The sequence below is a fragment of the Suncus etruscus genome, chromosome 1 (assembly GCF_024139225.1).
Source record: "Suncus etruscus isolate mSunEtr1 chromosome 1, mSunEtr1.pri.cur, whole genome shotgun sequence".
Classification (NCBI taxonomy): Eukaryota; Metazoa; Chordata; class Mammalia; order Eulipotyphla; family Soricidae; genus Suncus; species Suncus etruscus.
In genome coordinates this window covers 9734574-9762484 of record NC_064848.1, presented here as the reverse complement: position 1 = coordinate 9762484, position 27911 = coordinate 9734574, and the positions used below count along the sequence as shown (strand labels likewise).

General features: G+C 36.6%; 1 protein-coding gene and 1 non-coding gene across 2 annotated transcripts in view; both read left to right on the top strand.

Annotated features, from left to right (window-relative positions):
- Positions 1-1355: 1355 nt before the first annotated feature.
- The window catches only part of UACA (uveal autoantigen with coiled-coil domains and ankyrin repeats), a 91284-nt gene continuing 64728 nt past the window's right edge, over positions 1356-27911 (top strand). The window contains exon 1 of the mRNA XM_049783938.1: positions 1356-1457. Coding sequence (XP_049639895.1) covers positions 1356-1457 — 102 coding nt within the window. The remainder of the gene's footprint in view (positions 1458-27911) is intronic.
- Positions 27626-27732, top strand: LOC125996405 (U6 spliceosomal RNA). Its single transcript, XR_007491262.1, has one exon. It is a non-coding gene; the product is annotated as a U6 spliceosomal RNA (small nuclear RNA).

Genomic DNA, 27911 nt, shown 5'->3' with positions numbered 1-27911 from the left:
AAACTCAAGACTGGGTAATTGATTGGGATATTTCTATAATGTCCTGGTATGATTTCATTTACATTTTTTCAGGGACAGGAGAGGACACAGTAATTAACCATGCACCAGCCCTACAGAATGCTAAAGGAAACAGAATGGCTGTGGATCTTAAGGAAAAGAAGCAGTAAACGTTATTTTTTTTTCTGTAGATCTAAATTAGAGAAAATTGAACAAATTTCTCAGGTTGTTCATTGTTACTTAATTTTCACTCACCAAGGCTTTGAATGCACCATCTGAAAACTTTTCGGTATTTGAATTACCCTAAGAAAATCTAAGGAAAGCAATTGACCTTCCAGATGACAAAAAAGTTCTTTGTTAGGCAGAAAGGTGGACTATTTGTCTTTTCATATGGGTGCACCCTAAAAATAAATATTTTGCTGGGAAAAAAGACTCTTATGGAGGGAGCCCTTTGAAGATAGCTGGTTAACAGCAAATTACGAGGTAATGTTGACTTACCTATTTCTACATTTTCCTTTAATGATTCTCATTATTAGCCCATATTAGTGGACTAGTAGGACTAGTGAATTAACATTTTAGTCTGTAGTTTGTTTCTTTCGGAAGCACTTTTTTAAAATGTCCATTTTTTCCCCTCCCCACTCTGACAACTTACTTCTCTAGTGGGTTCATTTTGCTTCTATCTTTTTTTAATTTTTCCTTCCAAGCAGTGAGTTCTCACAGGCTTTGATGGATCACAAATCTTTGTCAAAGTGTAAGTTTTACTTATTTTTAAGTTTTTTGGGTCAGAAGTGGAGGTGTTCAGGGCTAACTCAAGCTCAAGTACATGGGGAGTCAACTCTTGGTAGTGTTGGGGTGGGGGTGAGGACCGGGCTCCAAGTGGGCATTCTGTGTGCAAAGCATGTCCGTGGGCATTCTGTGTGCAAAGCATGTCCTTTACTCCCCCTCTAGACCAGAGGCTCCACCAACAAAGGTAAGAGCGCTCTAGTGGCTTGGGCCTCTCCAGGCTGCAGAGCTCTCACCTGTATGTACTTCTCCCTCTCCAAAGCACAAATTCCCGACAACTTTCCTCCAGCAGGCAGAGGAAGGGTGTTATGAAGTTTGAAAGGGAAGTCCCTCCCCCTTCCCGGAATCCGATTGGTCGAAGGCAGCCACGCCCCCGCCAACCCTGCGCGGTGATTGGCTGGAGGAGGAGCCCAAGTCGCAGCCCCGGAGCCTGCGGCCGGGCCCGGCCCAGGTGGCAGGTGGGGCCGGCCGGGTCTGTCCGCGCTCCGGGTTGCTCCCCGAAAGATCGTGAGGTTCGGCGCGCGGGGGAGCGCGCGGGGGCCCCCGAGCAAGAGCGGGGCTGCCGAAAGCTGGCCATGAAGACCCTCAAGTCCCGCTTGAGGAGGCAGGACACGCCCGGCCCCTCGTCGTCCGGCGCCTCTGCCGCCTCAGCCACCTCAGCCGCCGCCTTCAGCGCGGTGAGTCCCGCGGCCCTCGCTGTCCCCCAGACACAGAACCCCGGCTTTGCATCCAGGCGAAGGGAAATTGGGGAGGTGGGTCTGTCTCCTAGGGGGCCGTGGATCACCCCCGCCGCGGGCCTAAGTGGGGTGGGGGGACACACAACTGAGCCCCCCCAACCCCGCGTGTCGAGGTCGTGCCTGCGGGGTGCATCAGCTGGCCGGCCTCATTGCACACTCCTGGCGCAGAGTTGGCAGCAGAACCGAAATCTCGAGAAACAGCCCCGTTGCAGAGCCGAACATCGTTGCAGATGTTCCAACATCTGGCAGAGTGAGGGGGGAAGGAATGGCTGTCTCATCACATTCTCTTGTCACCCGAGTTAAAGGTTCTCTAAAATGGCTCAAAGCAACTAGTAGATGCCTAGACTCAACTATCAATAACTTTGTAAATCTACATTTTTTTGGGGGGTCACACCCGGTTTTGCTCAGGGGTTCCCTCCTGGCTCTCCACCCAGAAATCGCTCCTGGCAGGCTCAGGGGGCCACATGGGATGCCGGGATTCGAACCACCGTCCTTCTGCATGCAAGGCAAATGCATCTATCTCACCCTCCTTCTGCATGCAAGGCAAATGCAAGCTATCTCTATCTCTCTGGCCCCAAATCTCCATTCTTTATTTAAAAGACTTCACAAAAAATTTCTTTTAATGGTGATATATTGTTAGAGGTACAAAAGAGACTTGAACCCACAAATGCCCAGATGTTCATCAAAGTCATTAAAGGGGAGGGGAGTCTTTAATTGTATAGATTTTGTACCCAAAATGCCTAGGCTTAAAAAAAGATGATGATTATTTAATTTGCTTTGGTTTTGAGTTAATTCAGAATTGTTCCTACCCTTTTAAAGGCAGACTTGAAATTGTGACAATGCGAGATTCTTTCATTCTCAATAATAAAGATAAAGGATGACTTGATGGCACACTGTTTGAAAATGTTGTTTGATAAAAACAGAGGCGGTTTTATGAGTTTTATGGAAGGAGAGATTCCTTTATTCCTTTGTTTCTTATTATTTTAAAACTAACTGGCAGAAGTGTCATTTAATGATCGTGAAGGAATCTGTAGTTAAGATTTAACTTCTTTGGCGATGCAGGTGGTGTTTTGAGCTTTCTGAAAGATAAGCTTTCTTAGATTTGCGTGACTTCTATTCCACCCGACCCCCTATCTTGGCCTTTTATACAGGATTCACATTCTTTTGGAGGTTTATATATCTTAATTTTTTAATCGCTTCATCTTGATACTGTTTTCTTGAAAGACAGTGAATTTAGTTGTTATTGGTGTTACCAGCATGCCAGTTGGCACTTACGCATCTGTAACATGAATTGCCACTCTGTAAGCTTAAATCTTGAGCACTCAGTAAACTGATTGTTCTATTTTGTGCTTGAAATAATAACATACAAATAAAGAGAACATGTAATAGAACATATAATATGAATAGGACTCTGAAGTTTAAATTTAGTCTTAAAATAATTTTGTAAAATTTTGAAATAAATGAGTGCAATAGGTGAGTGTAATGAATAACAAAACCAAACTAAGAACCACTAGAATATATTTTTAAATAATAACGTACTTGTATGCATACTGTTATGGTTGAGCGATTTTTTTCCTTTAAAACATTTTAAATGTCGGGCCCGGAGAGATAGCACAACAGTGTTTGCCTTGCAAGCAGCCGATCCAGGACCAAAAGATGGTTGGTTCAAATCCCGGTGTCCCATATGGTCCCCCGTGCCTGCCAGGAGCTATTTCTGAGCAGACAGCCAGGAGTAACCCCTGAGCACCGCTGGGTGTGGCCCAAAAACAAAAAACAAAAAAAAAAACAAAACAAAACAAAACATTTTAAATGTCTTTTATTTGCTTTGAAATGTAACATGTATATTTGACAGGAACAAAATATCTATAGGAAGTAGTCTCTTGCCCACCAGTGCCTTTCCACAAATCTGTTCACCTGGCTTTAAGACTCTGGTGTTATCATTTGCTAATATGTCACTTTAGAAAGTTTTGCATATAAAAGCAAACATGATGATAGTCTGTCTTAATAGAAATGACAGAACACTTCTTGCTGTTCCATTTTTTTCATTGTAAATGTGTAGACTCATTAAAATGTTTTGCTAAGTATACAATGCTGTAATGATTGTCTACAAGTATCTCGAGTCTCTACTACTTGTATGTGTGTAATTCACATGTGTGTATATGAACATATTTTTATACATATACTTGTAGGATAAATTCCTAAAAGTGGAATTGCTAGTTAAAATGAAATGTGCATTTTTAATTTTTAAGATTTTAAATTTCCTCTCATACATTATTATCCTTTTAAATAAAAAATGGACAGATGTCATTTAGTGGTATTGAATATATGATAAGTGGCTTTCAAGTTCTCTTTTTTTGAGTAAAGCTGAGCATCATTTCATATTGAGTCCTTGCATGTTTTTTTCTAGGATTATTTTTCCATTTTTCTTACATACTGTTCATTTTTCTCACTGCAGTTGCATATACTTTTATTAGAGAAATTAGTTTTTTTCAATATGACTTTTTAAAATGAATTGGTTATTTGCCTTTGGATTTTATTTATGGTAGATTTTGCTATGTAGAAAGTGGTTTCTTATACTTAGAATATAATTGAATTGATAAGCTTTTATCTTGTAACTTAAACTTTCAATTTGTAGTATTAGACTAATACTCCCCTCTAGTTACTTCTAATTTATTCGTTTACATTTGTTTTAATTTATTTAATTTAATTTATTCGTTTTACATTTATGTCTGATTCAAACAGAATTTTTCTAATTTAAATTAAGAAATATTTTTTTTCTTTTATTTTGTCACCCATGGATATACTAAAGCCTTTATTTAGTTACCATGAAAATGATCACAATTTTCTCTGTACAGCTTTGACTTGACAAAAAAAAATGTAAATGTTTATTTTATAAGGATTTAATGTTATTCATATGGAGATATATCTCCAGTGGATTTGGGTATTTAATATTTTGTAGTATGAGTAAAATATGACATACTACCTTAACATGTTAAAATATAATTCAGGTTACAAGCAGAAAAAAGTCACTTAGATATTTTTGAATAATACATCTTTAAATATGCCAATGACTTTATTATTCACTAAATGGGATGAGTTTATCATATATGAATAAATGTGGTTTGCAACTTTAAACTCTGAGTAAAATACATTTTAGATTCTTTGTTAAATCTGAAGATAGTTGCATTTTTTAATCATAAAAATTACAATTTTTGTTTCATTGATTTGTTTATATTTGTCACCAAAAGTTTATTCTAATTTTTTAAATAATATCTTTATTTAAGCACCATATTTACAAATATGTTTGTAGTTGGGTTTCAGTTCTAAAAAAGAACACCCAGCTTCAACAGTGCAACTTTCCCATCACCAACATGCCCCATCTCCCTTCTCCCCCACCCCCTGCCTGTATTTGAGACAGGCATTCTATTTCTCTCACTTACTGTCATTGTCATGTTAGTTGTTAGTGTAGTTGTTTCTTTAACTGCACTTGCCACTCTTGTGGTAAGCTTCATATCGTGGGCTGGTCCTTCCAGCTCTCATCTCTATTGTCTCTGTGTATTATTACAATAATTTTACAATATGAGTGGCTAAAGAAACTGTGGTACATATACACAATGGAATACCATGCAGCCATCAGGAAAAATGAAGTCATAAAATTTTCCTATACATGATTGGACATGGAAACTATTATGCTGAGTGAAATAAAAGAGAGAGGGATATAGACAGAATAATCTCACTCATCTATGGGATTTAAGAAAAATAAAAGACATTGACTTTTATTTACTAAATTGAAGGTTCATATTTCTGAAGAGAATTATTAAATGCTTTCAGATATTGTCAGTTATATGCACATATGTGTAATTATGTGTACAATTACATATACAGTATGAATAGACTTCCAATTTCAGTTGGTTGAGGATAGGAAATTTGGGTCATTAAAATTAAGAACTAAATGTACTTCAAAACCAATATTGGACCAATATACCATCCTTTTTGTTTGTTTTTTGCATTGGGCTACACTCAGCAATGTTTAGTGTTTACTTCTGGCTCTGTGCTCAGAATCCTCCTGGTTAGGCTTGGGAACCTTTATGCCTGTAGTGCAGGGATCAAACCCGAGTCTCTTCAAGCATCTTAACCACTGGCCCCTCATAACTAGACATTTTGGAAGGGGATTGATTTTACTTTGAATTGTTCAAAGCTGAGAAGATTCTTAATTGTTAATCTCTGACTTGAGTGTTTTCTTTTCTTTCTTTTGTTTTGGTTTTTGGACCACACCAGGTGACACTCAGGGGTTGGTTACTCCTGGCTATGCACTCAGAAATCACTCTTGGCTTGGGGGACCATATGGGATGCCAGGGGAATTGAACCAAGGTCTGTCCTAGGTTAGCGCTTGCAAGGCAGACACCCTACTGCTTGCGCCACAGCTCTGGCCCCCCTTTTTATTTTGAGGGGAGCCCACAACCACTGATGTTCAGGGCTTACTCCTGGTGTTGCAAGACCTGTGCTCTAACCCCTAGGCTATAAAGCCACTCCTGGCTTTGCACTAAGCAGTCATCCCAGTGGTGTTTGGGGGTCCTTATGGGATGCTGGGGATCAAACTTGGATCAGCTAAAGGCAAGGCAAATACCCTAGAATGGAATTATTTTTTATTAAGCATTATTAATATCTTAGACTCCTAGGGCCAGAGCAATAGCACAGTGGGAAGGCGTTTGCCATGCACATGGCTGACCCAGGACCGACCTGGGTTTGATCCCAGGCATCCCATCCTCCCTTAGGAGGAGCCAGGAGCGATTTCTGAGTCAGAAGTAACCTCTGAGCCCTGCCGGGTGTGGCCCTAATCCTCCCCCAGTTTCAAACTCCTGAGATAATATCGCTTTTTCCTAAAAGAATTTAAGAATACAAATATAGCAATTGAAAAAGAAGTCTTCAAAAACATCCTTTGGTTCCTACTGAGAGCAGAATTTGAGATGCTTAGAAAGAAATAAAGGATTGAGATTTTGTCATTGTGATTCTGAGAATTAAGGATCATGTTTTCCATTCCGAGATTTGAGTGTTGTTTTAAAATATATTGATGTTATTATTACTAAAATGATTTTGGGATAATGTGACTAATTATGATCACACATGGTCATGTTCAGTTTAAACTTGTGATAATTGGGCACTATTTACTGTTTGCTCATTTTCATTAAAGATAATTTTCTAGTGCAAGTCCTGCATTGTTTTTCTAGTGATTTTTTTTTGGAGGAAGAGCATGTGATAAAGAAGTCCGCTCAATATCTTTTGGATTTTAGCCCGGCAGCAATTTTGTCCAGGTCATGCTGTTGATCCAATTGCTGAACTTCATTATAATAGGAAGGACTGAATTACTTTTGGTTATAATGAGTACAAAAAAAGAAAAGTAGTTAAAGGTTTTAATTATTTTAGTAAGAGTTAGCATATTAGTTCAAGAATTAAACCTTGCTCAGTAGTTACCTTATTTATTTTGGAAAACATTTATGGAACACAGAAATAAGACTAAAGAATAAGTTAATTATTAGATCCTCATTGAATAAATGGGCAATTTCAGGTTGTGAGCAGGAATTGCGTGATACTTTGATCTTCTATATGGATGACATGGTTTTAGTGAATTGAAATCTTTAAATAAATTAGTTTATTGTGAAAATAACAGCTAAAATGGAAATTTAACATGTTTGAAAGATCCTAGGCAACTGTTATGGTTTTTTATGTTCCAGAAAATAAAAGTATGAGACATTATACTTTCCCTCAAGATTCTAGAAGGGGCAAATTTTTATCTCAAATGAGGTAATAGAATTGGAATATGACAATTTTGCAATTGTTAGTAAACAAATGAATCTAGTCTTGATAGTGATTTTCAGTATTACTTATGTTTCAAAAAGAAAGACTAAGTAACCAAATGGATCTAATTTACTTTTCCATAGTAATATTCAGTACTTCCTCTCAATAGTTTGCCCAAAGGAACCTAGCTAAATATGATAGGCCTCTCTAATTTTCATTTTATAGAAAATATAAGAGGCAGAGGAATGAGGGAATCAATGAAAAAACTTCTGATCTTGGCTAATTACAGAATAAATGGCAGTTTTTTCAAAAATCAGAAGAAAAAGATAGTGGAAACATCTGGAGAGTAAGTGAGTAAGGACATTATCCAGCTGTAAGAGCCAACTCTCTTTAGATGCTAATTGAAAATGGAATAGTTTATAAGACAATTTAGGAAATGTGAATGCCAAATAAATGTCTATATACTATGGATATGTTATTTGAAAATATTTAAATGTGACAGTGGTAATAACTTTCTGTCTTTCAGAGAAACATTGATAAAATATACTGCTTATAGTAGAAATGAGTTACAGTTTGGCACCTGCTTCAAAATAAATTGTGGGTGGAAGTGAACAGGGGTATGACTGAAATAGAATGGTCTCTGAGTTGTAGCTCTATGGATCATATATTAGTACTAATATTAGTACTTAGTTTTTAGTTTTATAATATTACATTTGTATAAGTTCTGATATTTCTATAACATGAAAGATCAAGTATAAAATTTATACTTGGTTAACATTTTCTCTTATTAAATAGGGTTTATTTGGGGGGTCCTGGGGTCAGTCCTGGCAATATTCACCTTAGCTGTGTAGACGTGACTATTCAGTTCTTTTGACTTTCCTTCCAGTAGTGTCATTGTGGGCTGCTGGGGCCAGCAGTGCTGGATGCCACCAGAGTTTATGGGATACCATGGCTGTGCCAGCAATAAAACTAGTACCTCATGTGTGCAGGGATTGTGCTCTAGCCCTTTGAGCTATCTTTTAGCCCAGTCATGAGTTTTAAGAGATCTAGACATACATGGCAATAGAGAAGTGTAAACATCGATCTCCTATGAAAGTATGGGTGTGTAAGTTGGTGTGGTCAGGGAAGTTGGTAGGTGAAGCTAGAGGCTGTTTGAGGGTTTTAAAGAGCTTTCTAGATGAAAGAACAGCAAGTGCAATGTAGTGGCGCTGTGAAATCATACAGTTGCACTGAGAAAACATTGAGTCTAGAAAAGAATATAGACAATGGAGCTAATGATTGTGGTTAAGAACTTTTTTAAACTGGTGAGATTCATGTATATAAAAAGTTTTTTAAAAGGAGTAATTCAGTGGTATATTGTACATCTACAGTACAGTGTTGTTTCTCTCAGTTTTTTTTCTTTCTTTCTCTTCTTTATTTTCTTTGTGGACGGTTTATTCTACAGATTTTCTCCATTTTTTCTTTTCTCTCAGATTTTTGTTTCGTGCTTACCATGGGAATTGCATTATACTTTTGAGTATCTGAAGAAATCTTTGTGTGTGTATATGCCTTTGTGTGCACAGCGTGTGCTTGCTGATATTGACCCATCACCATTGGCTATCTGATCTGTCCTTTTCTTTCTCCTTTATATATTGTAGTTCCGTCTCATATCGCTGTTGTTCTTCTTTCTGTTACTATCTTATTGTTTATCCCCTTGCTCAAGATTTTGTGATCTTCTTTTCTTTTCATGAAGAAGAACTTTTAACTCTTTGGGGGACAAGGCATATCTAATGGCAGTAAACTATTTTTGTTTGCTTTTGTTTATCATTTTTGAATGACACATTTGCCATCTAAAATATCCTTAGAGGTAGAGTTTGTCTTTTCATAGTGTGACTAAGAAGTCCCATCATGTTGAATTTCTCTTAGAAATTTGATGAAAACCTGATAGATTGTACCTTTGTATGTATTTTTTTTCTTTTCTAGTCGTAGACTTCAATATTTTTATTATTGACTTTTGATAATTTAACCGTATGTCTTGGTATAGGTTGTTTTGGCCTGAAAAATGTTGATGTTCTTTCTGCTTTCTGCATATCTATGTTTCTTTCCTGGGTTTGAGACATTCTTAGCTGTTAAGTTTTTGGACATAGTCTCTCCTCCCTTCTTTTTCTCTTTCCCTTGTGATACTCTCATGACATTAATATTTACCTTTCTAATGGTGACGAATATTTTCCCTAGACTTGCTTTATCTTTTTCTAAATCTTGTTTCTTCTCTTTCATTTGCATCATTGCTGTGATTTTAGTTTAGTTTACTTTAGTTTAGTTTAGGTTAGTATTTTGGGTCACACTAAATGGTGCTTAGGGGCTTTTTCTAGTGATGTGTTCAGGGATCACTTCTGGTTTAATCAGAGGGCCAAATGTGGTGCCAAAGACTGAACCATTGTCAGACACATGCTAGATAAGTGCCTTACCTGTTGTACTCTCTTCAACCCCATGGCTATGATTTGATTATATTTGACTTCTGAAATTCTTTTTTTTTTTTTTCTTGCTTTTGGCTCACACCCTGTGACACTCAGGGGTTACTCCTGGCTCTGTTCTCAGAAATCACTCCTGGCTTGGGGGACCATCTAGGCTGCTATGAATTTGAACCAAGGTCTGTCCTAGATTGACCGTGTGCAAGGCAAACGCCCTACTTCTGTGCTACCTCCGGCCCTGAATTCTGACATTCTTCTGTGAGAATGAGTCTGCTTGTTATACTTAGCACATTAGACTTTTTTCAATATGCTCTTAATAGGCAGAATATTTGTGATTTATTATCTTCAGTTTCTTGGTGAAACACTTCTTCTCTAGTAGCACTTTTCTCATATATTGGATTTGCTTCTCTCTATTTAGAGTTGAGATTCTCTAAGTTCAATTAGCTTGAATTTAGAGATGGACTTTTCTCTGTTACCTCCTCCATTTCTGTGTTCTTTAACTTTTTCTTCTGGAAGTTTGTTATTTATTTTGAGGGTATATTTATTATTTTGAGTAGCATAGTTTACAATAGTATTAATATTTATGCTTCAGGCACACTGTTATGCACCACACTTATCATGAAAATGCCAATATCCTTCCACTGCTGTCCCTAAATCCTTTTTTTTTTCATTTTAGTAATTATTTTATCTTTAATTTGGAACACAGCAGTTTATAATACTGTTAATTATAGGGTTTTCTGAATTCAGTGTTCCAAACCATACCCTCTTTCTTCTGCCATTGTCTCAGGGGCCTATCAATACATGATCCTTGCCCCCTTATTTTTATGGCTATTGATGGCAGAATTTTTCTTCTCCTTCATGTAGGTACCATATTTTCTGGCGTATAAGACGACTTTTGAAACAAAAAAAAAAATCAACTGAAAAATCGGGGGTCGTCTTATACGCCAAGTATATCCCGAAAAATGTTTCAATATGCCTCTAAACGAAAATTGTCTGAATATTGCCACAAAACGAATTTTCCAACTCGATCCTGCACCAGTCACTGCAAGGCTGCTCAGACCGCCTCTCTAACTCCGCCAATCCAAGCAGGCTTTTTATGCATGCAAATTAGACAATGTTCTGGACCCGAATCTACACTGTCAAAAGCTTGCTCAGATTGGTCAGAGTCAGAGAGGACGTCTATTACATTAGAACGTTTGAATCTTTGCTTGTTGTGATTGGCTCACTGTGGTACATACAGTTGCAGCACAGGAATGTTCTGTCTTATTCAGCGAATATAGGCCTAAACCTATGTTTTAACTGCAAAATTAGGGGGTCGTCTTATACGCCCAGTCGTCTTATACACTGATAAATATGGTAGGCTTCTCTTCTTCCTGCAGATGGCGCCTTGTCTTTGTAGTTAGCATTCTTTGTTTCAGTGGTTGTGCCAGGGAGTTGAAGGGCAATGGCAAAGAAATGAAAAACCTCCATACTTAGGTCCTGGAATTCAAGTGGAAATGGACTCAAAGAGAGAAATCCCTGCTGCCGCTTGGTCTCAGGTCACTTGAATTTCCTCTTCTCTTAGCAATTTGCCTCGAAACCTCTGTCTCAACCATGATAGGATATTGCTCTTTTCTCTGACAGAAGGACAATGACCCACCAGTTGCCAATAGGCCAGAAACCTGTAGAACTCACTCACTTTTGTCTTTTTTCCTCAGAGCTTGGATTGCCAACAGTGCAGTCTGTACCTATAACTAAAGGTTGGGCTGTTTTTCTAGTCATGGGTCAGGTTTGAGCACTGCTGGGTGTGGCCCCCAAACCTAAGAAGACAAAACAAAACAAAATGCAGGGTATAGTCAAGATTATTTAATTTCTTTTTTCTTTTTTTTTTTTTCTTTTTTTCTTTTGGTTTTTGGGCCACACCCGGTGGTTCTCAGGGGTTACTCCTGGCTGTCTGCTCAGAAATAGCTTCTGACAGGCACGGGGGACCATATGGGACACCAGGATTAGAACCAACTACCTTAGGTCTTGGATCGGCTGCTTGCAAGGCAAATGCCACTGTGCTATCTCTCTGGGCCCTAATTTCTTTTTTCTAACCTCAAAAATTGCCACAGACATTATTTAAGAATTAAACAGTACCATTTTTTACCAAACCAATAGCACAGTAGGTAGGCTTTGCCTTACATATGGCAAACGCAGGTTCGATTCCTGGTATCTCATATGGTCCCCCGAGCCTTCCAGGAGTTATTCTTAGAGAGTCAGGAGTAACCCCTGAGTGCCACTAGATGTGCCCCCCAAAAGAATAAAGCAGTACCATTTTGAATAGCATATAAATTATTGCTATATATATGATGACATATTAATATGGAATTAAATTAATTTATCAAAATTTGACTACTAAGTAGATATCATAGGTTAAACTGGCCATAGATACCTGGCCATTTTTGTTTGTTATATTGGTTTATTCAAATTTTTATAAAAGTCAATATTTTTCATTAGTATAAACTATTATTTTACTTTCCCCTGCATAAATAGGTTTGCAGTTTTTGTTTTTATTTTGGGGCCACATCGAATGGTGTTTAGGGTTTATTCCTGGCTCTGCACTTACGAATCACTCCTGATGGGCTCTGAGGACCATATGGGCTGCCTGGGATTAAATTTGGGTCTGTTTCAGATAAGGCAGCTTCTTATCCACTTTTCTATCAGCCAGGATGCAATTTTATTTTATTTTAATTTTTAAAATCTCTATTAAAACACCGTGATTACAAGCATGACTGTAGTTGGGTTTTAGTCACAAAAAGAACATCTCCCGCTTCACTAGTGCAACATTCCCACCACCAATTCACCCCCATATCCCTCCATCCACAGCCCCTGCCTATATTGAACATAGGCATTCTACTTCTCTCACTCATTAACATTGTCATGGTAGTTGTTAGTGTCCTAACTGCACTCACCCCTCCTTGAGGTGAGCTTCATATTGTGAGCCAGTCCTTCTGGCCCTCATCTCTAGGCATTATTACTTATTATTATTATTATTATTATTACATTATTTATTTTTCTTAAAACCCATAGATAAGTGAGACTATTTAGTGTCTCTCTCTCTCTCTCTCCCTCTGACTTATTTCACTCAGCACAATATGTACCGTGTCCATCCAGGATGCAATTTTATGTTTTTTGTTTGTTTGTTTGTTTGTTTGTTTTGGTTTTTGGGTCACACCCGGCAGTGCTCAGGGGTTACTCCTGGCTCCACATTCAGAAATCACTCCTGGCAGGCACGGGGGATCATATGGGATGCCGGGATTGGAACCAATGACTTTCTGCATGAAAGGCAAACGCCTTACCGCCATGCTATCTCTCTGGCCACCCCCCCCTTTTTTTTTCAGGATGCAATTTTTAAAGCATCTTATTGTTGAAACCAGAAGAAGTTCCATGACACCTGACTTTAACATAGATCTCTAATTACACAAACCTGTCTGCAACAACTATGATTGAGGAGAACTTTTTTGGGGTCCTGAAGAAAGATTTGGGGTTAGACAACTTAGTATGCCCGGAGCCTGTAGTTGGTCTTATGGCAGGATGCTTCATGATGGGGGGGGGGGTGTCTCCCTGTTTTTAGGCCAAAGGTTTTTCCTTTCTATTTTCCCCAACTTTTGCTGTGTCTATGCAAAAAAAATGCTATTCCCCTTTTTCTTGTTGTTTTTTTTTTTTCTTTTAAATAGGGGCTCCTGCCTTTTTTATAGAACTTTGGGACATGGATTACTTTGTTTTATCTCATATTTCTGTATTTTTTAAATACAATTAAGAAAAAAGAAAAAATGGGGGCCCTGGGCTAAATAGTCTCAGGTGCATTGGTGGAGAAAAAAAGGACAGAACTAAACATCAAGCCAAAGTCAACAACAATATCTCAAGAGACCTAATTTTAGCAATCTAAATTTAAATGGAACTGTTATACTGACAGGCCAGGGGTCAAAGGGTGGTGGTATAGGATGCACTCTTGGAACATTGGTGGAGGGAGGTCAACAGTGGTGGTGGGACTGGCCCTGATTCACCGTATATCTGAAGTTCAATTATAAAGGACTTTGTAGGTCATAATGGTTTCAATAAAATAAAAATAAATCTTACTGTCAATACCATCTTAAGAAAAATTTTATTGGCAAAAATATCAGGAATGGTAAGGTGTCAGAAATCTGTTGAGTTCAGACTGCTACAAAAAACTCTTTGTGAATTTGGAAGAATCATTAATAGCAGTTTCTTTCACCTTTTCCTTCTGTAAGATGGGAATAATCCACTTGCCTTTGTACCATGCCAGAGATTTTGAGTATTTAAAAAAAAAAAGAAAGAAAGAAAAAGAAAATACCTTAGAAGTAAAAGAACATTAAAAATAGAAATTTTATCAATAGTTATTATGTACCCATAAATCCTTACATTTTTTTTTTTAGGTGTACTTTAAATTGTTCTCACCTCCCCTTGAAAAGTAGAAAATTTTGCTTTATGGGGTTTACAGTAACATTTATTATGTAGAATGAAAATACCTGAATTGTAATTTGCACTCCTTTTCAAAATTGGTTGCAAGAGTGGAGAATATGAAGAATTTAACATTTATATTTTGTATAGAGAAGTTGTTTTTTTTTGTATAGAGAAGTTTTGAGTCTCTTAAAAATAAAAAAGCAGAGTCGGGATGAAAAATTCTTTGTAAAGTAGCAAAATATACATTTTCCCCCAAGTTCACAATAAATTTTTATCATAGACTAAAGTAATGAGATACAGAGTGTTTGCAAGTAGTGGAAAACATTACAGTGCATTTGACATAGAGTTGAAGTTGTGTAAAACGTTATAGAAACTTCTCATTGCAGAGTGTTATTTGTAGCCATCAATGCGCTCTTTCAACTGGTAATGCCAACAGACAATACCCTGACTTATTTTCTGGGAACAAGTCTTTGGAATTCTGTTGAGAGCTTTTTACTTCTGTATTTGACACTGTACCAGTTATAATTATTCTGAGACTAAAACATATTTAGCAAAACTTAATTCTAAAATGAGGTATACTTTTATAAGTTTGTGTATCTTAACACTTCCATTGCCTAACCTCATTTTCTTCTCATTCCTGGAAACGTATGGACTCTTTCTAGCCTATTTGAGTTGAGAGTCAGCCTAACTTTTGACCCATTAATAGCTGAGATTTAGAGACAGTTCTGGGCCCAGAGATAGTTACAGGAGTAGAGGTACTTGCCTTGCTAGAGACTGATGTTGGTTGGATCCCCAGCACTAAATATGGTCCCTAAATACTGCTAGGCATGATCTTTGAGCACAATGCCAGGAGAAAACCCCAAGCACAGCCTGTGTACTGCTTCCCACCTCTACATATAACCATCCCTCCAAATAATAAAGAATTTCCTTCTTTGTCTAGACTGTAATGTTCCTGGAGACTAACAAAAGTATCTGTGATCTAATTGCATCACATATAATTCAACATATATTTCTTTGTCACTGTATGCCTCTGTTCTTCTCCTCTTGTTTGCCACATTTGTGTAGTGGGGCAAAGGACTGAATTATATCAATGTTAGCTCCCTTAAGGCTCTGCCACTCTGATCCCATGTTTTACTCCTAATTTTCCTTCATGAACCCTAAAAAGACCTGCCTTACTGTGACCTAATTTTTTTTCTCATTTGTCTTTCTTAATTTGTATTTATTTACAACCTATACCTAAACTTAAGTTTTAGGAAATTATTAAGTTTATGGAAATTATTACTGGTTTAGAGTTCTGGTTTTATCAGGAATTATGATTTTGGCACTAATATTTATTTCCTTTCATTTTTATGCTTAGTTTCCCCCCTTAAATGTCAAAGCCTCTGTTGTAACTTGAATACTTAAATCACCCTTTCTTCTCCCATGGTGTTAAAATTGCAGGAACATCTTTCTTATTTTTAAGTAGGGAGGACTTCAACTCTTTTTGGTTGAAAAAATTTTTTTTGATTTGTTTTATTTAATACTCAGAATTTTCTTTGTGTCTTAAACTAATCTTACAGTTCATTTCTTTAACAAGACTGAAACTGGAGTTTCAGCACTCTGAAAAAGTTTTCTAGTTGAGTGGTGAGATGACATTTAAGCTTTATGTATACAAATCAGAGATTTATTTTCTGTTGTGATACCTTTCTCATTTAATCTTCTTTGAATATGATGGGATAATTTGCACATGATTATATTATGACGTGGCAAATGAGGTTTTACAGCTGTAATTATGGTGAAGAATAACTTGATTTTGAGTTAGTCAAAAAGGAGATTATCCAGGTAGACATTTTAATCTTATGAGTTCCTTGGAAATCAGGCTACCTCTGACTTTTAGCAGCATTGGAAACCAGAGAGATTGGAAGTACAAGAAAGATTGTTGCTGGCTATAGAGATGTGAGGAGGAATGAGTGTCCTTAAGGAATTGAGGTTTTGGGCTGATAACCATCCACAAATAGGGACCTATGTTCTATAGTGTCTGAGAATCAGGTAATTGATTTCTACCAGCAACTGAAAATGAGCCTGGAAACAAACTCTTTGTCAGGAGAGGTAATAGGGGGTTGGACTATATCTGGTGATAAACAAGAACTATGTGGTATAGCTGAAAATATATCTTGGCTCTGTACTTTTTTGGGGATAACTCCAAGTGATACTCTGGGCCCATAAGCAGAGCCAGGGATTGAAATAGAGACAGTTGTGTGCAAGGGAAACATTTTAATTCCTGTACTACCTCTTGAACCTTGGAGGCAAATTCTTTCTCTGAGAAGAGCTGAATCTGGCCTGACCCTGATTTTGACCTTAAAACTCCCTAACCAAAAAACAGAATCAGCTCCACTTGGACTTCTGACTTATGGAACTAAAAAGTTGTCTTTATGTGTTTCTGCAGCAATAGAAAACTAATATACAGTGCTGTTTATAATCATATGAAGAAAATCTGTAGAAAATGTTGACATTGAAAAAAGTCAATAACGATATAGGTTAACCATAATAATAGTCATTATGAATTTTTCTATTTTAATGTTACTATAATTAAAATATATAATTTATAGCAAACTCATTTATATAAAATGAAGAGCCTAATTCTATTTGGTAATTCATTACTGGGAACACAAATTCTTAGGTCTGAAAGTTTTCTGCTGACAACTGTTGCATGTGAACAACTTCTGACTACTTTCTTTAATTTTGCCTAATTACTGAATATATTGTTAAGATACTTGGCAACAAGAACCTGTAGGTAATAAACTAAAAACTCTATGTTTCATAACTTTCATAACTATTTTGGCTGAGGTAACATCTCCTTCTATCCAGTTTTGATGAGAATGCTTGGGCTTGCACATTCTTTGAAAAACAATTTTGTATAGAGGTGGAAGAGTGGCCTTTGGAAAGGTAGATTTAAACTTATTTATGTATGCCTTTGAGAATTAAAATGTGGGAAAAGAAGGGATAAAATAAGTTAGTGAAAGATTCTGGATCTATTATTGCTTGTCTCCAAACCACTTCAAGTTAGCCTTATTAAAGAGTTTTATTGCAAGAGGTTCTGGAAGTTTTTTCTATACATGCTTTCGATAAATAGAGCAGCAGTCTTCATTACTTAAATTTCATTGCATTCCAATTGTTCATAGCGTGGGAAAGAGTGAGTCACAAAGGAGGAAGGAATTATACTTAGGACACATTATAAACACTTTTGGGTGTGGTGGCATGTTTTAGTATACTCTTTAAATCAAATGTAAAGTCTCACGCATTGCAATGAGGCTTATTGCGTAGGACATTTGTTGTTAAAAACTTTCTGTGTTGCTTCTGACTGTGTAGCCTTGAAGGTTCTCAGTAATCAGGACCATAAGTGGACATGGAATAGCAGTTTGTGTTGTAGAGAAAACTATCCTGTAGCCATTTTAATATGAAACTGACCTTTATTAAATGTCAACATTAATAATTACGCAAAACATAGTATACTTTGGCTTTTCAGAGTTGGATGATAACAGGGATTCAGTTAGTAACAGTAATTGTAAAAGTTTGGATGACTAAGTGATAGTATCTCCATTTAAAGTGTGAGTACATGTACTTTAAAATAGACATACTACAAGAGAACTTTGCGGTGAATTTAAGAAAAACAGCATAGGAATTATTAGCATCTCAGAGGGGCAGGAATGAAACCCTGATGAAAAAGCAGCAGTCAAAGAAATAATTTTTGAGAAAGTCCCAGAGTGGAGAGCACATAGACCCATATTCATGAGTCCAAAGGGTACCAGCTAAAGGCGATCTAAATAAAAATACTCCAAGACACATCCTCATCACAATGACAAAAATCATAAATGAAGATGAAATATTGAGAGCAACAAGATCAAAGAAGGAAATTATATATAAAGGAGCATCCTTAAGATTTACAGCAGATTTATCAAACAGAACCACCCCCTTCCTCCCCATTCAAAGACAGGGTTGAGATACAGTGATAAAACTCGATGAAATTCAAAGAATCATGAGATAACTGATTTGAAAATATTTGTTCCATGAAACGAGAGAACTTAGAAGAAATGGATGAATTATTGGACTCCTGTGACCTCCCAAGGTTGAGCCAAGAATATATGACACATCTGAACAGAAGTATAACTGTTGAAGAAATCAAAATGGTAATCAAAATCTACCTCAAAACAAAATCTAGGCCCAGATATATTCACTAGTGAATTTTTCAAACCTCTACAGAAGACCTATTGCCAGTCCTTTTCAGGCTCTCCAGAAAATTGAAGAAACAAACACTCCCTAGCAGTTTCTATGAAGCAAACATCATCTAGATACCAAAAGCAGACAAGCCACCACAAAAAAAGAATTAGAGGTCAGTATCCCTGATAATTATAGATGCAAAGATCCTCAACAAAATACTAGCAAATAGAATCCAACAAATTAGCAGAAGGATCATACACCAATGTCAAGTTGTATTTTGGGAATGCAAGAATAGTTTAATATCCATAAATTAGTCAATGTCTGTAAAAGAAAAAATATATGATCATATCAACAGATGCAAATAAATTATTTGACAAGATTAATTACCCATTCATGATAAAAATTCTCAACAAATGGGAATTGAAAGAGCTTTCCTCAACATAGGTCAAAGCCATTTACCTACCATAAACCTTATACCATAAATTATAGAGTGTGGGAAAACTAAAAGTATTCTCTGTAAGATGAGGAACATGATATAGTTGCCTGCAGTAGCCACTTCTGTTCAATATTGTACTGGGAGTACTTACCAGGGCAGTTATGCAAGGAAAACATACTAAGAGCATCCAGATTTCAAACTTTAACTCTTTGTGCATGACATGATATTACATTTAGAAAATCCTAAAGGCTCTACAAAAAAGCTTCAAGAAACATTAGATTTGTATAGTAAAGTGGCAGGTTACAAAATTAATATGCAACAGTCCACATATTATCTATGCAAATAATGAAAGGGAAAAGAGAGATGTTTAAAAAACAACCCTGTTCATAATTGTGCCTCTAAAAATCAAGTACCTTAGAATCAGCTTATCTAAAGAAGTGAAAGACCTATATAAAGACAACTTCAAAGCACTGTTTAAGGAAATAAAAGGGAACATAAGGAAACATATCCCTTGATCACGAATTGGGAGAATTAATATCATCATAATGGCAACACTCCCCAAAGCATTGTAGAGGTTCAATACAGTCTCTATAAGGACACTCATGCCACTTTTTTTTTCCAAATAAATAAGCATTCCTGAAATTAATTTGGAATAATAACCCCACCTCCAACCCCATGACTAGCTAAGTCAATGTATGGGAAAAAGAAGTTGGGGAGAATCATTTTCCCAAATTCAAAATTAAAACAAAATTGTTCTGGAATAAAGACAAACCTTCAAATCATTGGACTTGGAGTTGGATATCCTGAGATAGACCCTTAGGTAGACAATCAGTTCATAATCTTTGCTAAAAAGGTGAAAGTATGAAGTGGAACATTGAAAGCCTCTTCAACAAGTGGTGTTGGGATAACTAATCAATCACAGGCAAAAGAAAAAGAAAATAATGTAGACCTTTTTCCAACACCATACACAAAAATCAAATCAAATCAAAATGGTTTAAAGACCTTCACATCAGATCTGAATCCATAAGTTACATAGTAGAAAATGTAGGCAAAACTTTCCATGACATTGAAACTAATAGCATCTTCAAGGGTTAAACACCACTCACCAAGCAAGTAGAAGCATAAATAAATAAATGGAACAAATTAATCTAAGAATCTTCTGAACCTCCAGCAAAACGATGGCCAGGAATCAAAATCAGATCACAGAAAAAGAGAAATTATTTACTTAGCACCCATCTGATAAGGAGTTAATATCAAAGATATATAAGGCACTGGAGAAATTTTCAAGAAAAGAAATCCAGCCCCATGAAACAAATGAAGATATAAATAGAAACTTCCTCAAAGAAGAAATATGAATGGCCAAAAGGCACTTGAAAAACCTTTCTGCATCACTAATCATTAGGGAGATACAAATCAAACAGAGATATCATCTTATACCACAGCGACTGGCACACATCAAAAAGAACAAGCATAACCAGTGCTGTTATGAATATGTGAAAAAAGGTACTCTCATTCACTGCTGATGGGAATGTATACTGTTTCAGCCTTTCTTGAAAACAATATGGACATTCCTAAAAAATCTAGGAATTGACATTGGTGATAGGAAGCATGCACCGGTGAAGGGATGGGTGTTGGACTCTGAAACTCAATCATGAAGAACTTTGTAACTATCTATCTTATGATGATTTAATTAAAATTTTTATTTTTAAAAAAATCTAGGAATTTGGGGCTGGAGTGATAGCACAGTGGGTAGGGCATTTGTCTTGCACATGGCTAACCTGGATTCCATCCATATGGTACCCCAAGCTTGCCATGAGGGATTTCTGAGCACAGAGCCAGGAGTAACCCTTTGAGTGCTACCAGGTGTGGCTCCCCAAAAATCTAGTATTTGACCCAGTAACCCCACTTTTTGGAATATACTCCAAGGACCAAAACAACATTTGCACCCCATGTTCTTTATAGCATTATCCACAATAGCTAAAATCTATCAACAACTCAAGTGTCCAAGAGTAGATGGCTGGGTAACGAGACTATGGTACATATTCACAATGGAATTATTACTTGGCCATAGAAAAGATAGTCTTGCAATTTGCTGCTACTTGAAAGGACCTGATGTGTATCATGCTGAATGAAGGTGGTTAGAAGGTGAGAGACCTACAGAGAATGATCTCTCTCATGAAGAATATAAAGAAACAATTGTGGAATAATGAATACCAAAAGACAATGGAAGTAAAGAATATGTGAACTTATATTCAGTTGGAAACATGCCTCTCAAGGGGACTAGCAAATAGAACAGTGTAAGGGCAATATTTATGGTAGAGGGTAGCATTTAATAGGAAGGAGCAGGTGATAGTGAAAGGTGAAATGTTATATATGAAACCCTATTAGCAATAGCACTGTAAAACTACAATAAAAGAAAAGCGGCTGGTCCTATGGCAGTGGTTTATCAGAACTTATTAACATCAGTATCACAAAAGTTGGTATATAAGCTCCCACTGCTCAATTTGACTGGCTTTAAAAAAAAAAAGCACCTCTTGTGGAGCAGACTGGTGGGTAGGAAGCAAATGTGGGGAGGGACATTGTGGAGGGGACAAGGACACTGGTGAAGGGATTGGTGTTGAAATATTGTATACCTGAAATCCAACCATAAATAACTTTCTGATTTCACATTAGCTTAATTAAAAACATTCAGTTTAGCACTTGGACCTAAAAGTGAATCTTTCCTTAAACTTGGAATGTAGGATCTTTGCCCACTCACACTGGTCTCACTGTTCATTGGTTCCTTATTGTTATTCCATTTTCTTTTCTTTTTTTCTGAGGGAGAAACTATTGATTTTCATCCAGAGAATCTGTAGATCTTCTAAATACTTTTTGTACTTGTAACTTCACTTGGCGACGGCTGTCACAGGTTTTTACATGAATGTAAGTTAGAGAATTCTTTCAATAAAGATTGACAATATTTGGTGTACATTTGAGGTGCTTGGATTTATTCATAGCATTTCAGGAATGTAAACATTTTGAAAACAGTTTATATCAGTTAGTATTTTATGTCTGTGACTGCTTGATGCTCTAATATAGTTCCTGCCCTTTAAAATATTTTAAGTCTAGAGACTTAGATTTTTTTAATTTTATATATCAATACTTTGTATACATATATTTTTCCCTTTGGTTTTTGGACCACATCTGGGAGTTTTCATGGGCTACTCCTGGCTCTGCACTCAGAAGTTATTCTTGGCAGGAACCATATCAAATGCAGTCAAGGCAAACACTGTACCTGCTATGCTATTGATCATGCCCCATTACTTTGTAGTTTATTGCAGGAGCTTTATTTTATGAAGTGTGTTTCATATTTGTAATTGGTATTAGAGTGAAAGATGAAATTTGGAGTGGAATTTCATTGCTATCATCATAAAATGAGTGGGGATTAACCATGAAATAAGGTTTTGAGAGATTTTTTTTAATTTAGAGGTTGGGAGAGAACACCAGTGGTTGATTTTTTTTAATTTCATTTACTTAATTTAATTAATTTAATATGTTAGTTTCCCCAAATAAGTGTATCTGGGGCTTCTACATCTATCATATACCAGATTTTAAAGTTTATAGTCCAATTATTTCTTTCATAATGCTTTCAAAAACATAATTGTAGTTCCTGTTAAATTATAGAAATTAGCAATGATTTAAATATTATCTATGAAAATTTGAATTTTGAACATAGAAACTGTTGAGAATTTGAAAACTTCTTGCATGTCTATAATTTAAGTTTGTGTTTTAAAATGGTTTGAACCCTTTAAAGATAAAAAGTTAGTTTTACAGGGATAATAACTGAAAATTTATAGGAGTAAAATCAAATCATTCTCTTATAGGAATATTTCTGAACTCAGCACTTTTAGTCCTACTTAATGAACATCTAGTAATATCTGGAGACATTTTTGATTGCTTTGATTTGGGTAGGGGTACTCATTTGCTTGCAAATATTTCTGTGCTATACTTCCTTGCATAGAACAGCCCTACCATAGACTTATCTGACCTGAAACATTAGTAGTTCCAAGGCTAAGATACCCTCCTAGTAGATGTGACCTCATGAAAGGGCAGAATGTTATATTCTAATAGTATATTTTGTGTTTTTCATTCTTTCCTATATCAGGTAAAACAGTATTGATATCAACATCTGATATCAATAACAGATGAACTTTGTATTGTTTTGTTTTGCATTTTTGGTAGTCACACCCAGGGGTACTCAGGGCTACTCTGAACTCTGTATTCAGTAGTCACTCCTAGTGGGAATCTGGTACTAGAGTTGAAACTAGGTTGGCTTCATGCAAAGTAAATGCCCTACCTGCTATCTCTCTTGCTCTTTAATGGTTTTTTTTTTATGGTAGGAATATTTATACCTGTTTTTGTTTTCTTTCTCCCATTAATAATTCTTGGCGGAGGGTATGTTAGTAAAGCTTTAAGTTGGGAATGTATCTTCATGTTTGAAAATAGAGTCAAGTAATAATATGAACAAAGAAGAGAATGTAAAAAATATATTGTCAATAATCTTTTGAAGTTTGCATCATGTATGGGTAAGGATTTAGGATTGTGTTTAGATCCTAATCTAAACAATGAAGTAGTTCCCTTTTGGCTTTTGCTTGTTAACAGAATATTTCACAATTTAGATTGGTTGGATTGTTACCTAATGTTTACTTTTAGGTCAAATGCTGATGAGAAGAATATTAAATTTTTTAAATATTTTAAGCAAAGAGATGACATCATCTTATATGTCTTAACACATACTTTGACAGCTGTGTGGAGATTAAACTATGCTGTGGAGAGTTAGAGTAGAAGCCAGGAGACCAATTAGTAGGTTATCATAAAACTCTAGGATTCAGGGAAATAGTACAGAGGTTAGAATGCATGAAGGGCTGATTCATACTACATGGCATTTCAAGCATTTCTGGTTGTAACTCTGGAGTCCCCTGAGCATCTCATGGTTGTAATCTTGAAATCCCCTGATAATTTCTGAGTATAAGTGGAGTCCCCTGATTATTGCTGGATATAACGCTGGAGTCCCCTAAGCATTGTGGGGGATAAATCTGGAGTCACCTGACCATTGATGGGTGTGGCCTTGGGGCTTCTCTGAGTACCACCAAGGTGGTTCTGATGGTCCCCTGAACCTCAGAGGGACTAGGGCAGAACTGTGTAGTCAGCCCTCCCACTAAGTTGCTAGCCTCTTTGACTGTAGGGTCCCCTGGTTTCCCTAAGTTCCCCTTAAGAGATACCTTCATCCAAAATTAGTCCTGGATGCAGAACTTAGAAAAGTTACCTAAACTATAATAATAATGAAAAAATATAGAATTGCCATTAGTTGTATTTTCCATATACTTTCAGTTAGAACTAATACAATTTTTTTAAAAAGTGGTCTTTTAAGATAATATATTCATGGATATATTGAAATTCAGGAGAGATTGTAGAAGAAAATAAAAATTAGATAATCTGTGAGACTTATTTGGAAGTCAAAATATATAATTTATCAGGGATTTTGGTTTCTTGTTAAGCACTGTGACTGATACTATTTCATTGCATTTATTTTATTTTATTTTTATTTTTTGGTGGTGTTCAGTGGTTACTCCTGGCTCTGTGCTCAGGAATTACTCCTGGCAGTGCTTGGGAGACTGTATGGGATGCCGGGGATCAAATCAGGGTTGTACTTGCAAGGCAAGTACAATACCTGTTGAACTATCTTTCTGGCCCCCATATTTTTCCTTTTAAGTGACAGCATATGAGCCGAGGTATAAAATATAATCCGAGTATCTTTTATATAATTATAGATTGTGTGTATGTATTAATTATGGGGAAAGGTCATACCCAGCAGTACTCAGTGTTTATTCCTGGCTCTGTGCTCAGGAATTACTCTAAGATCCCATATACGGTGCTGGGAATCAAACCAGGCTGAACACCTTACTCTGTACTATCTCTCTGGCCTAATGAATCATTGGTTTTAAAGCACACTGCACTATTCTAGATTTCTCACTAAGTATTTTTGACATCCTTAAAATTCAGAAGAGTAAGACGATAAATTAAAGACTCTTACACAGTGAATCCTAGTCAGTGTCTGCGAAGTAATAAGCTCAAACTGTTGCATACAATGTGTAGCCTTGCCATTAGCAAATTTCTAGGATCTGGCACTATCAGTTGACAGAGTACAAGTAACAACAATTACTAACTGTGATTAGAAAAATTACCTCGGGGCGCTGGAGACAGTCCAGTCCAGAGCCAACTCACAGTGGTAGGGCACTTGTCTTGCACACAGCCAATCCAGGTTTGATTCCTGGCATCTCGTATGATTCCCCAAGCCTGCCAGGAGTAATTACTGAGAGTAGAGCTAGAAATAACTCCTAAGCATTGCCAAGTATGGCCCCAAAACAAAAACAAAAGAGAAAATCACATTAGTGTAAATAACTACAATCTTGGGATAATAGTAAATATACTGCTTTTTTTTAAAGTATTGCAATTTCTCAAGTATAGCAAGTAGTAGCCTGAAAGTATGTTGAAAATGTAAAAAGTCTATCAGAGTCAGTACAAATTATTTTAATTCTAATTGGATATTAAGTTAGTTTTTAGAATAGTTTACTATAACTATAAATAGAGGGCTAAAGTGAAAGTAAACCAGATAGGATCTGTGCCATGTACTAGGCCAATCTGGGTTAGATACCCAGCATTATATATGGTCCCCAGAACCCTACCAGTAGTAATTTCTGTGTACAGAGCCAGGAGCAAGCCCTGAGCATGCCAGACATGGCTGCCATATACATATACATACATATAGGTAGATAGATACATATAAATTGACCATAGATCTACTTGCCAAAAGTTATTCCATGTCAGTTTCAATCTATGTTTTAAAAACAACTACTTGACTGATATAAAATATGTGAAACATTCAGAATTGCTCCTTTTTTTTGTTTTTAGGCCACATTCAGCAGTGCTTAGAGCTTATTCCTGACTCTGTGCTAAAAGATCATTCCTGTGGTGGCTCAAGGTACCATATGAAGTTCTAGTGATCAAACACAAGGCAGCCACATGCAAGGCAAATGCCCTACCCACTGTATTATTACTCTGGTTATCACACTAGGTTATTTTGATGCAAATGGTTTGCCTACCATATTTTGGCTTGTAGTAAGAAGTGTCTTGATACAAGAACAGAGGAAATAATACATTTAGCAAAAGGACCCTTATCATTCTTTTTATTCAATTCAGGGTGTCTTTGAAAAAAATTTCTGAAATAAAATATTTTTTCAAACGAAGGCTTGAGATTACTGCTCATCACAAGTAAAAGGTCTAAAGCAATTTGAGGGAATATGATAATAAAAACATTAAACATCTCTCCTATGTACATTTTATGCATTTAGTTTTTGAGAACACTTTCATTACTATTTTCATTTTAGTAAATTATCTGTATAGGACAAATGAAAAGTTTAAAAGTGTTTCTATAATGATGAAATATTTAAAATACTTTATATGTATGCTCCATAAAACTTAGAAAACTATCCATTTAAAATAGAGCCAATTAGTTTTAGAGTTCTTCATGTCATTTCTATATAAGATATAAAATAATTTTAAAGTAACCTATTTGTCTTGATTATCTATATTTTTAGTTGGTATACAATAATTATTTAATAAAATGAAGAGAAACAATAGACATTCTATTTTGTTCGATATGTTTATAGAAATAGATATAATTGTACCTAGTATAAAGGATCCTCATCCTCTTTAAAAAGGCCAGATAAGTGGAAGGAGACTTTTCCTTTTTTTTAAAGTATCCTTTCTTTCTACTGTGGGATTTTTTTTAAAAAAACTTGATTGATTGATTGATTGATTGAATGATTTTTGGGCCATACCAGACGACGCTCAGGGGTTATTCCTGGTTCTGCACTCAGAAATTGCCCTTGGCAGGCTGGGGTACCATATGGGATACTGGAAATCAAACCGGGTCAGCCACATGCAAGGCAAATGCCCTACTGCTGTGCTATCTCTCCCGATCCAACTGGAATTTATTTTTTAAGAAATTGATGCAATTTAAAATTGTCTAAAATTAGGGTCCGAAGCAGTGGCCCAAGTGGTAAGGTTTCTGCGTTGTCCGCGCTAGCCTAGGACAGACGGCGGTTTGATCCCCCAGGCATCCCCTATGGTCCACCGGGGATCGAACTGCTGTCCGTCCTAGGCTAGTGCGGGCTAGGCAGACGCCTTACCCCTTGCGCCACCGCTCTGGCCCCTTAAATTTTATTCTTAAGCGTTGTAGTTTATTTTTTGTTTGTTTGTTTTTTTTTTTTTTTTACTTATGGACCTTCTAAGCAGGGCTCAGAAGCTCTGGGGTTAATTCCCTGCGACAGTGTTGGAGAAGTTCAGGAAATCACGTGGTGCCAAGGACTTAACCAGGTCAGGCAAATGCAAGGCAAGTGGCCTAATGCTGTACTATCTTCTGGCCCCAACATTTGGCATTTAAGATGAAAGCAAAGAATGTTTAGGGCTGATAGTGAGTGGAAAGATATACATGGACTGAGGCTGAGCAAAGTATGCTGCCAAGCTTTGGCAGGCAGCTCTGCTTTCTGTCTTCATTAAGTTCCTCCAATGGAATCTAATCCAGACCACCCTTGCTCTAGATCTTGTTGGCTCAGCACAATTCTGGTTCCCATTATTTTTTTCTGTGATATTTCCCTAGTATAACTTTATGATGAATCCTGTTTGTGTTTTCCTTAAGGCAACTGAGTGGGTGTTTGTTTCTTGTAAGAAAAGAAAGTTGAGTACTCTCTTCTGCAGCACATATACTAAAATTGGAAAGATACAGAGAAGATTAGCATGGCCCCTGCGCAAGGATGACACGCAAATTCGTGAAGCGTTCCATATTTTTTTTTCTTATCCTTTTTATCTCAAACGACAACAGAATAGATAATCTACAACAAGCTGTAAAGTCGAGACCAGTTACACTAGTATTCTGGGGGGAAAAGGAAGGAGATATGGGATGCATGCCGGGAACGGGGGTGGAGGGAGGACAACACTGGTGGTGGGAATGCCCCTCATTCATTGTCA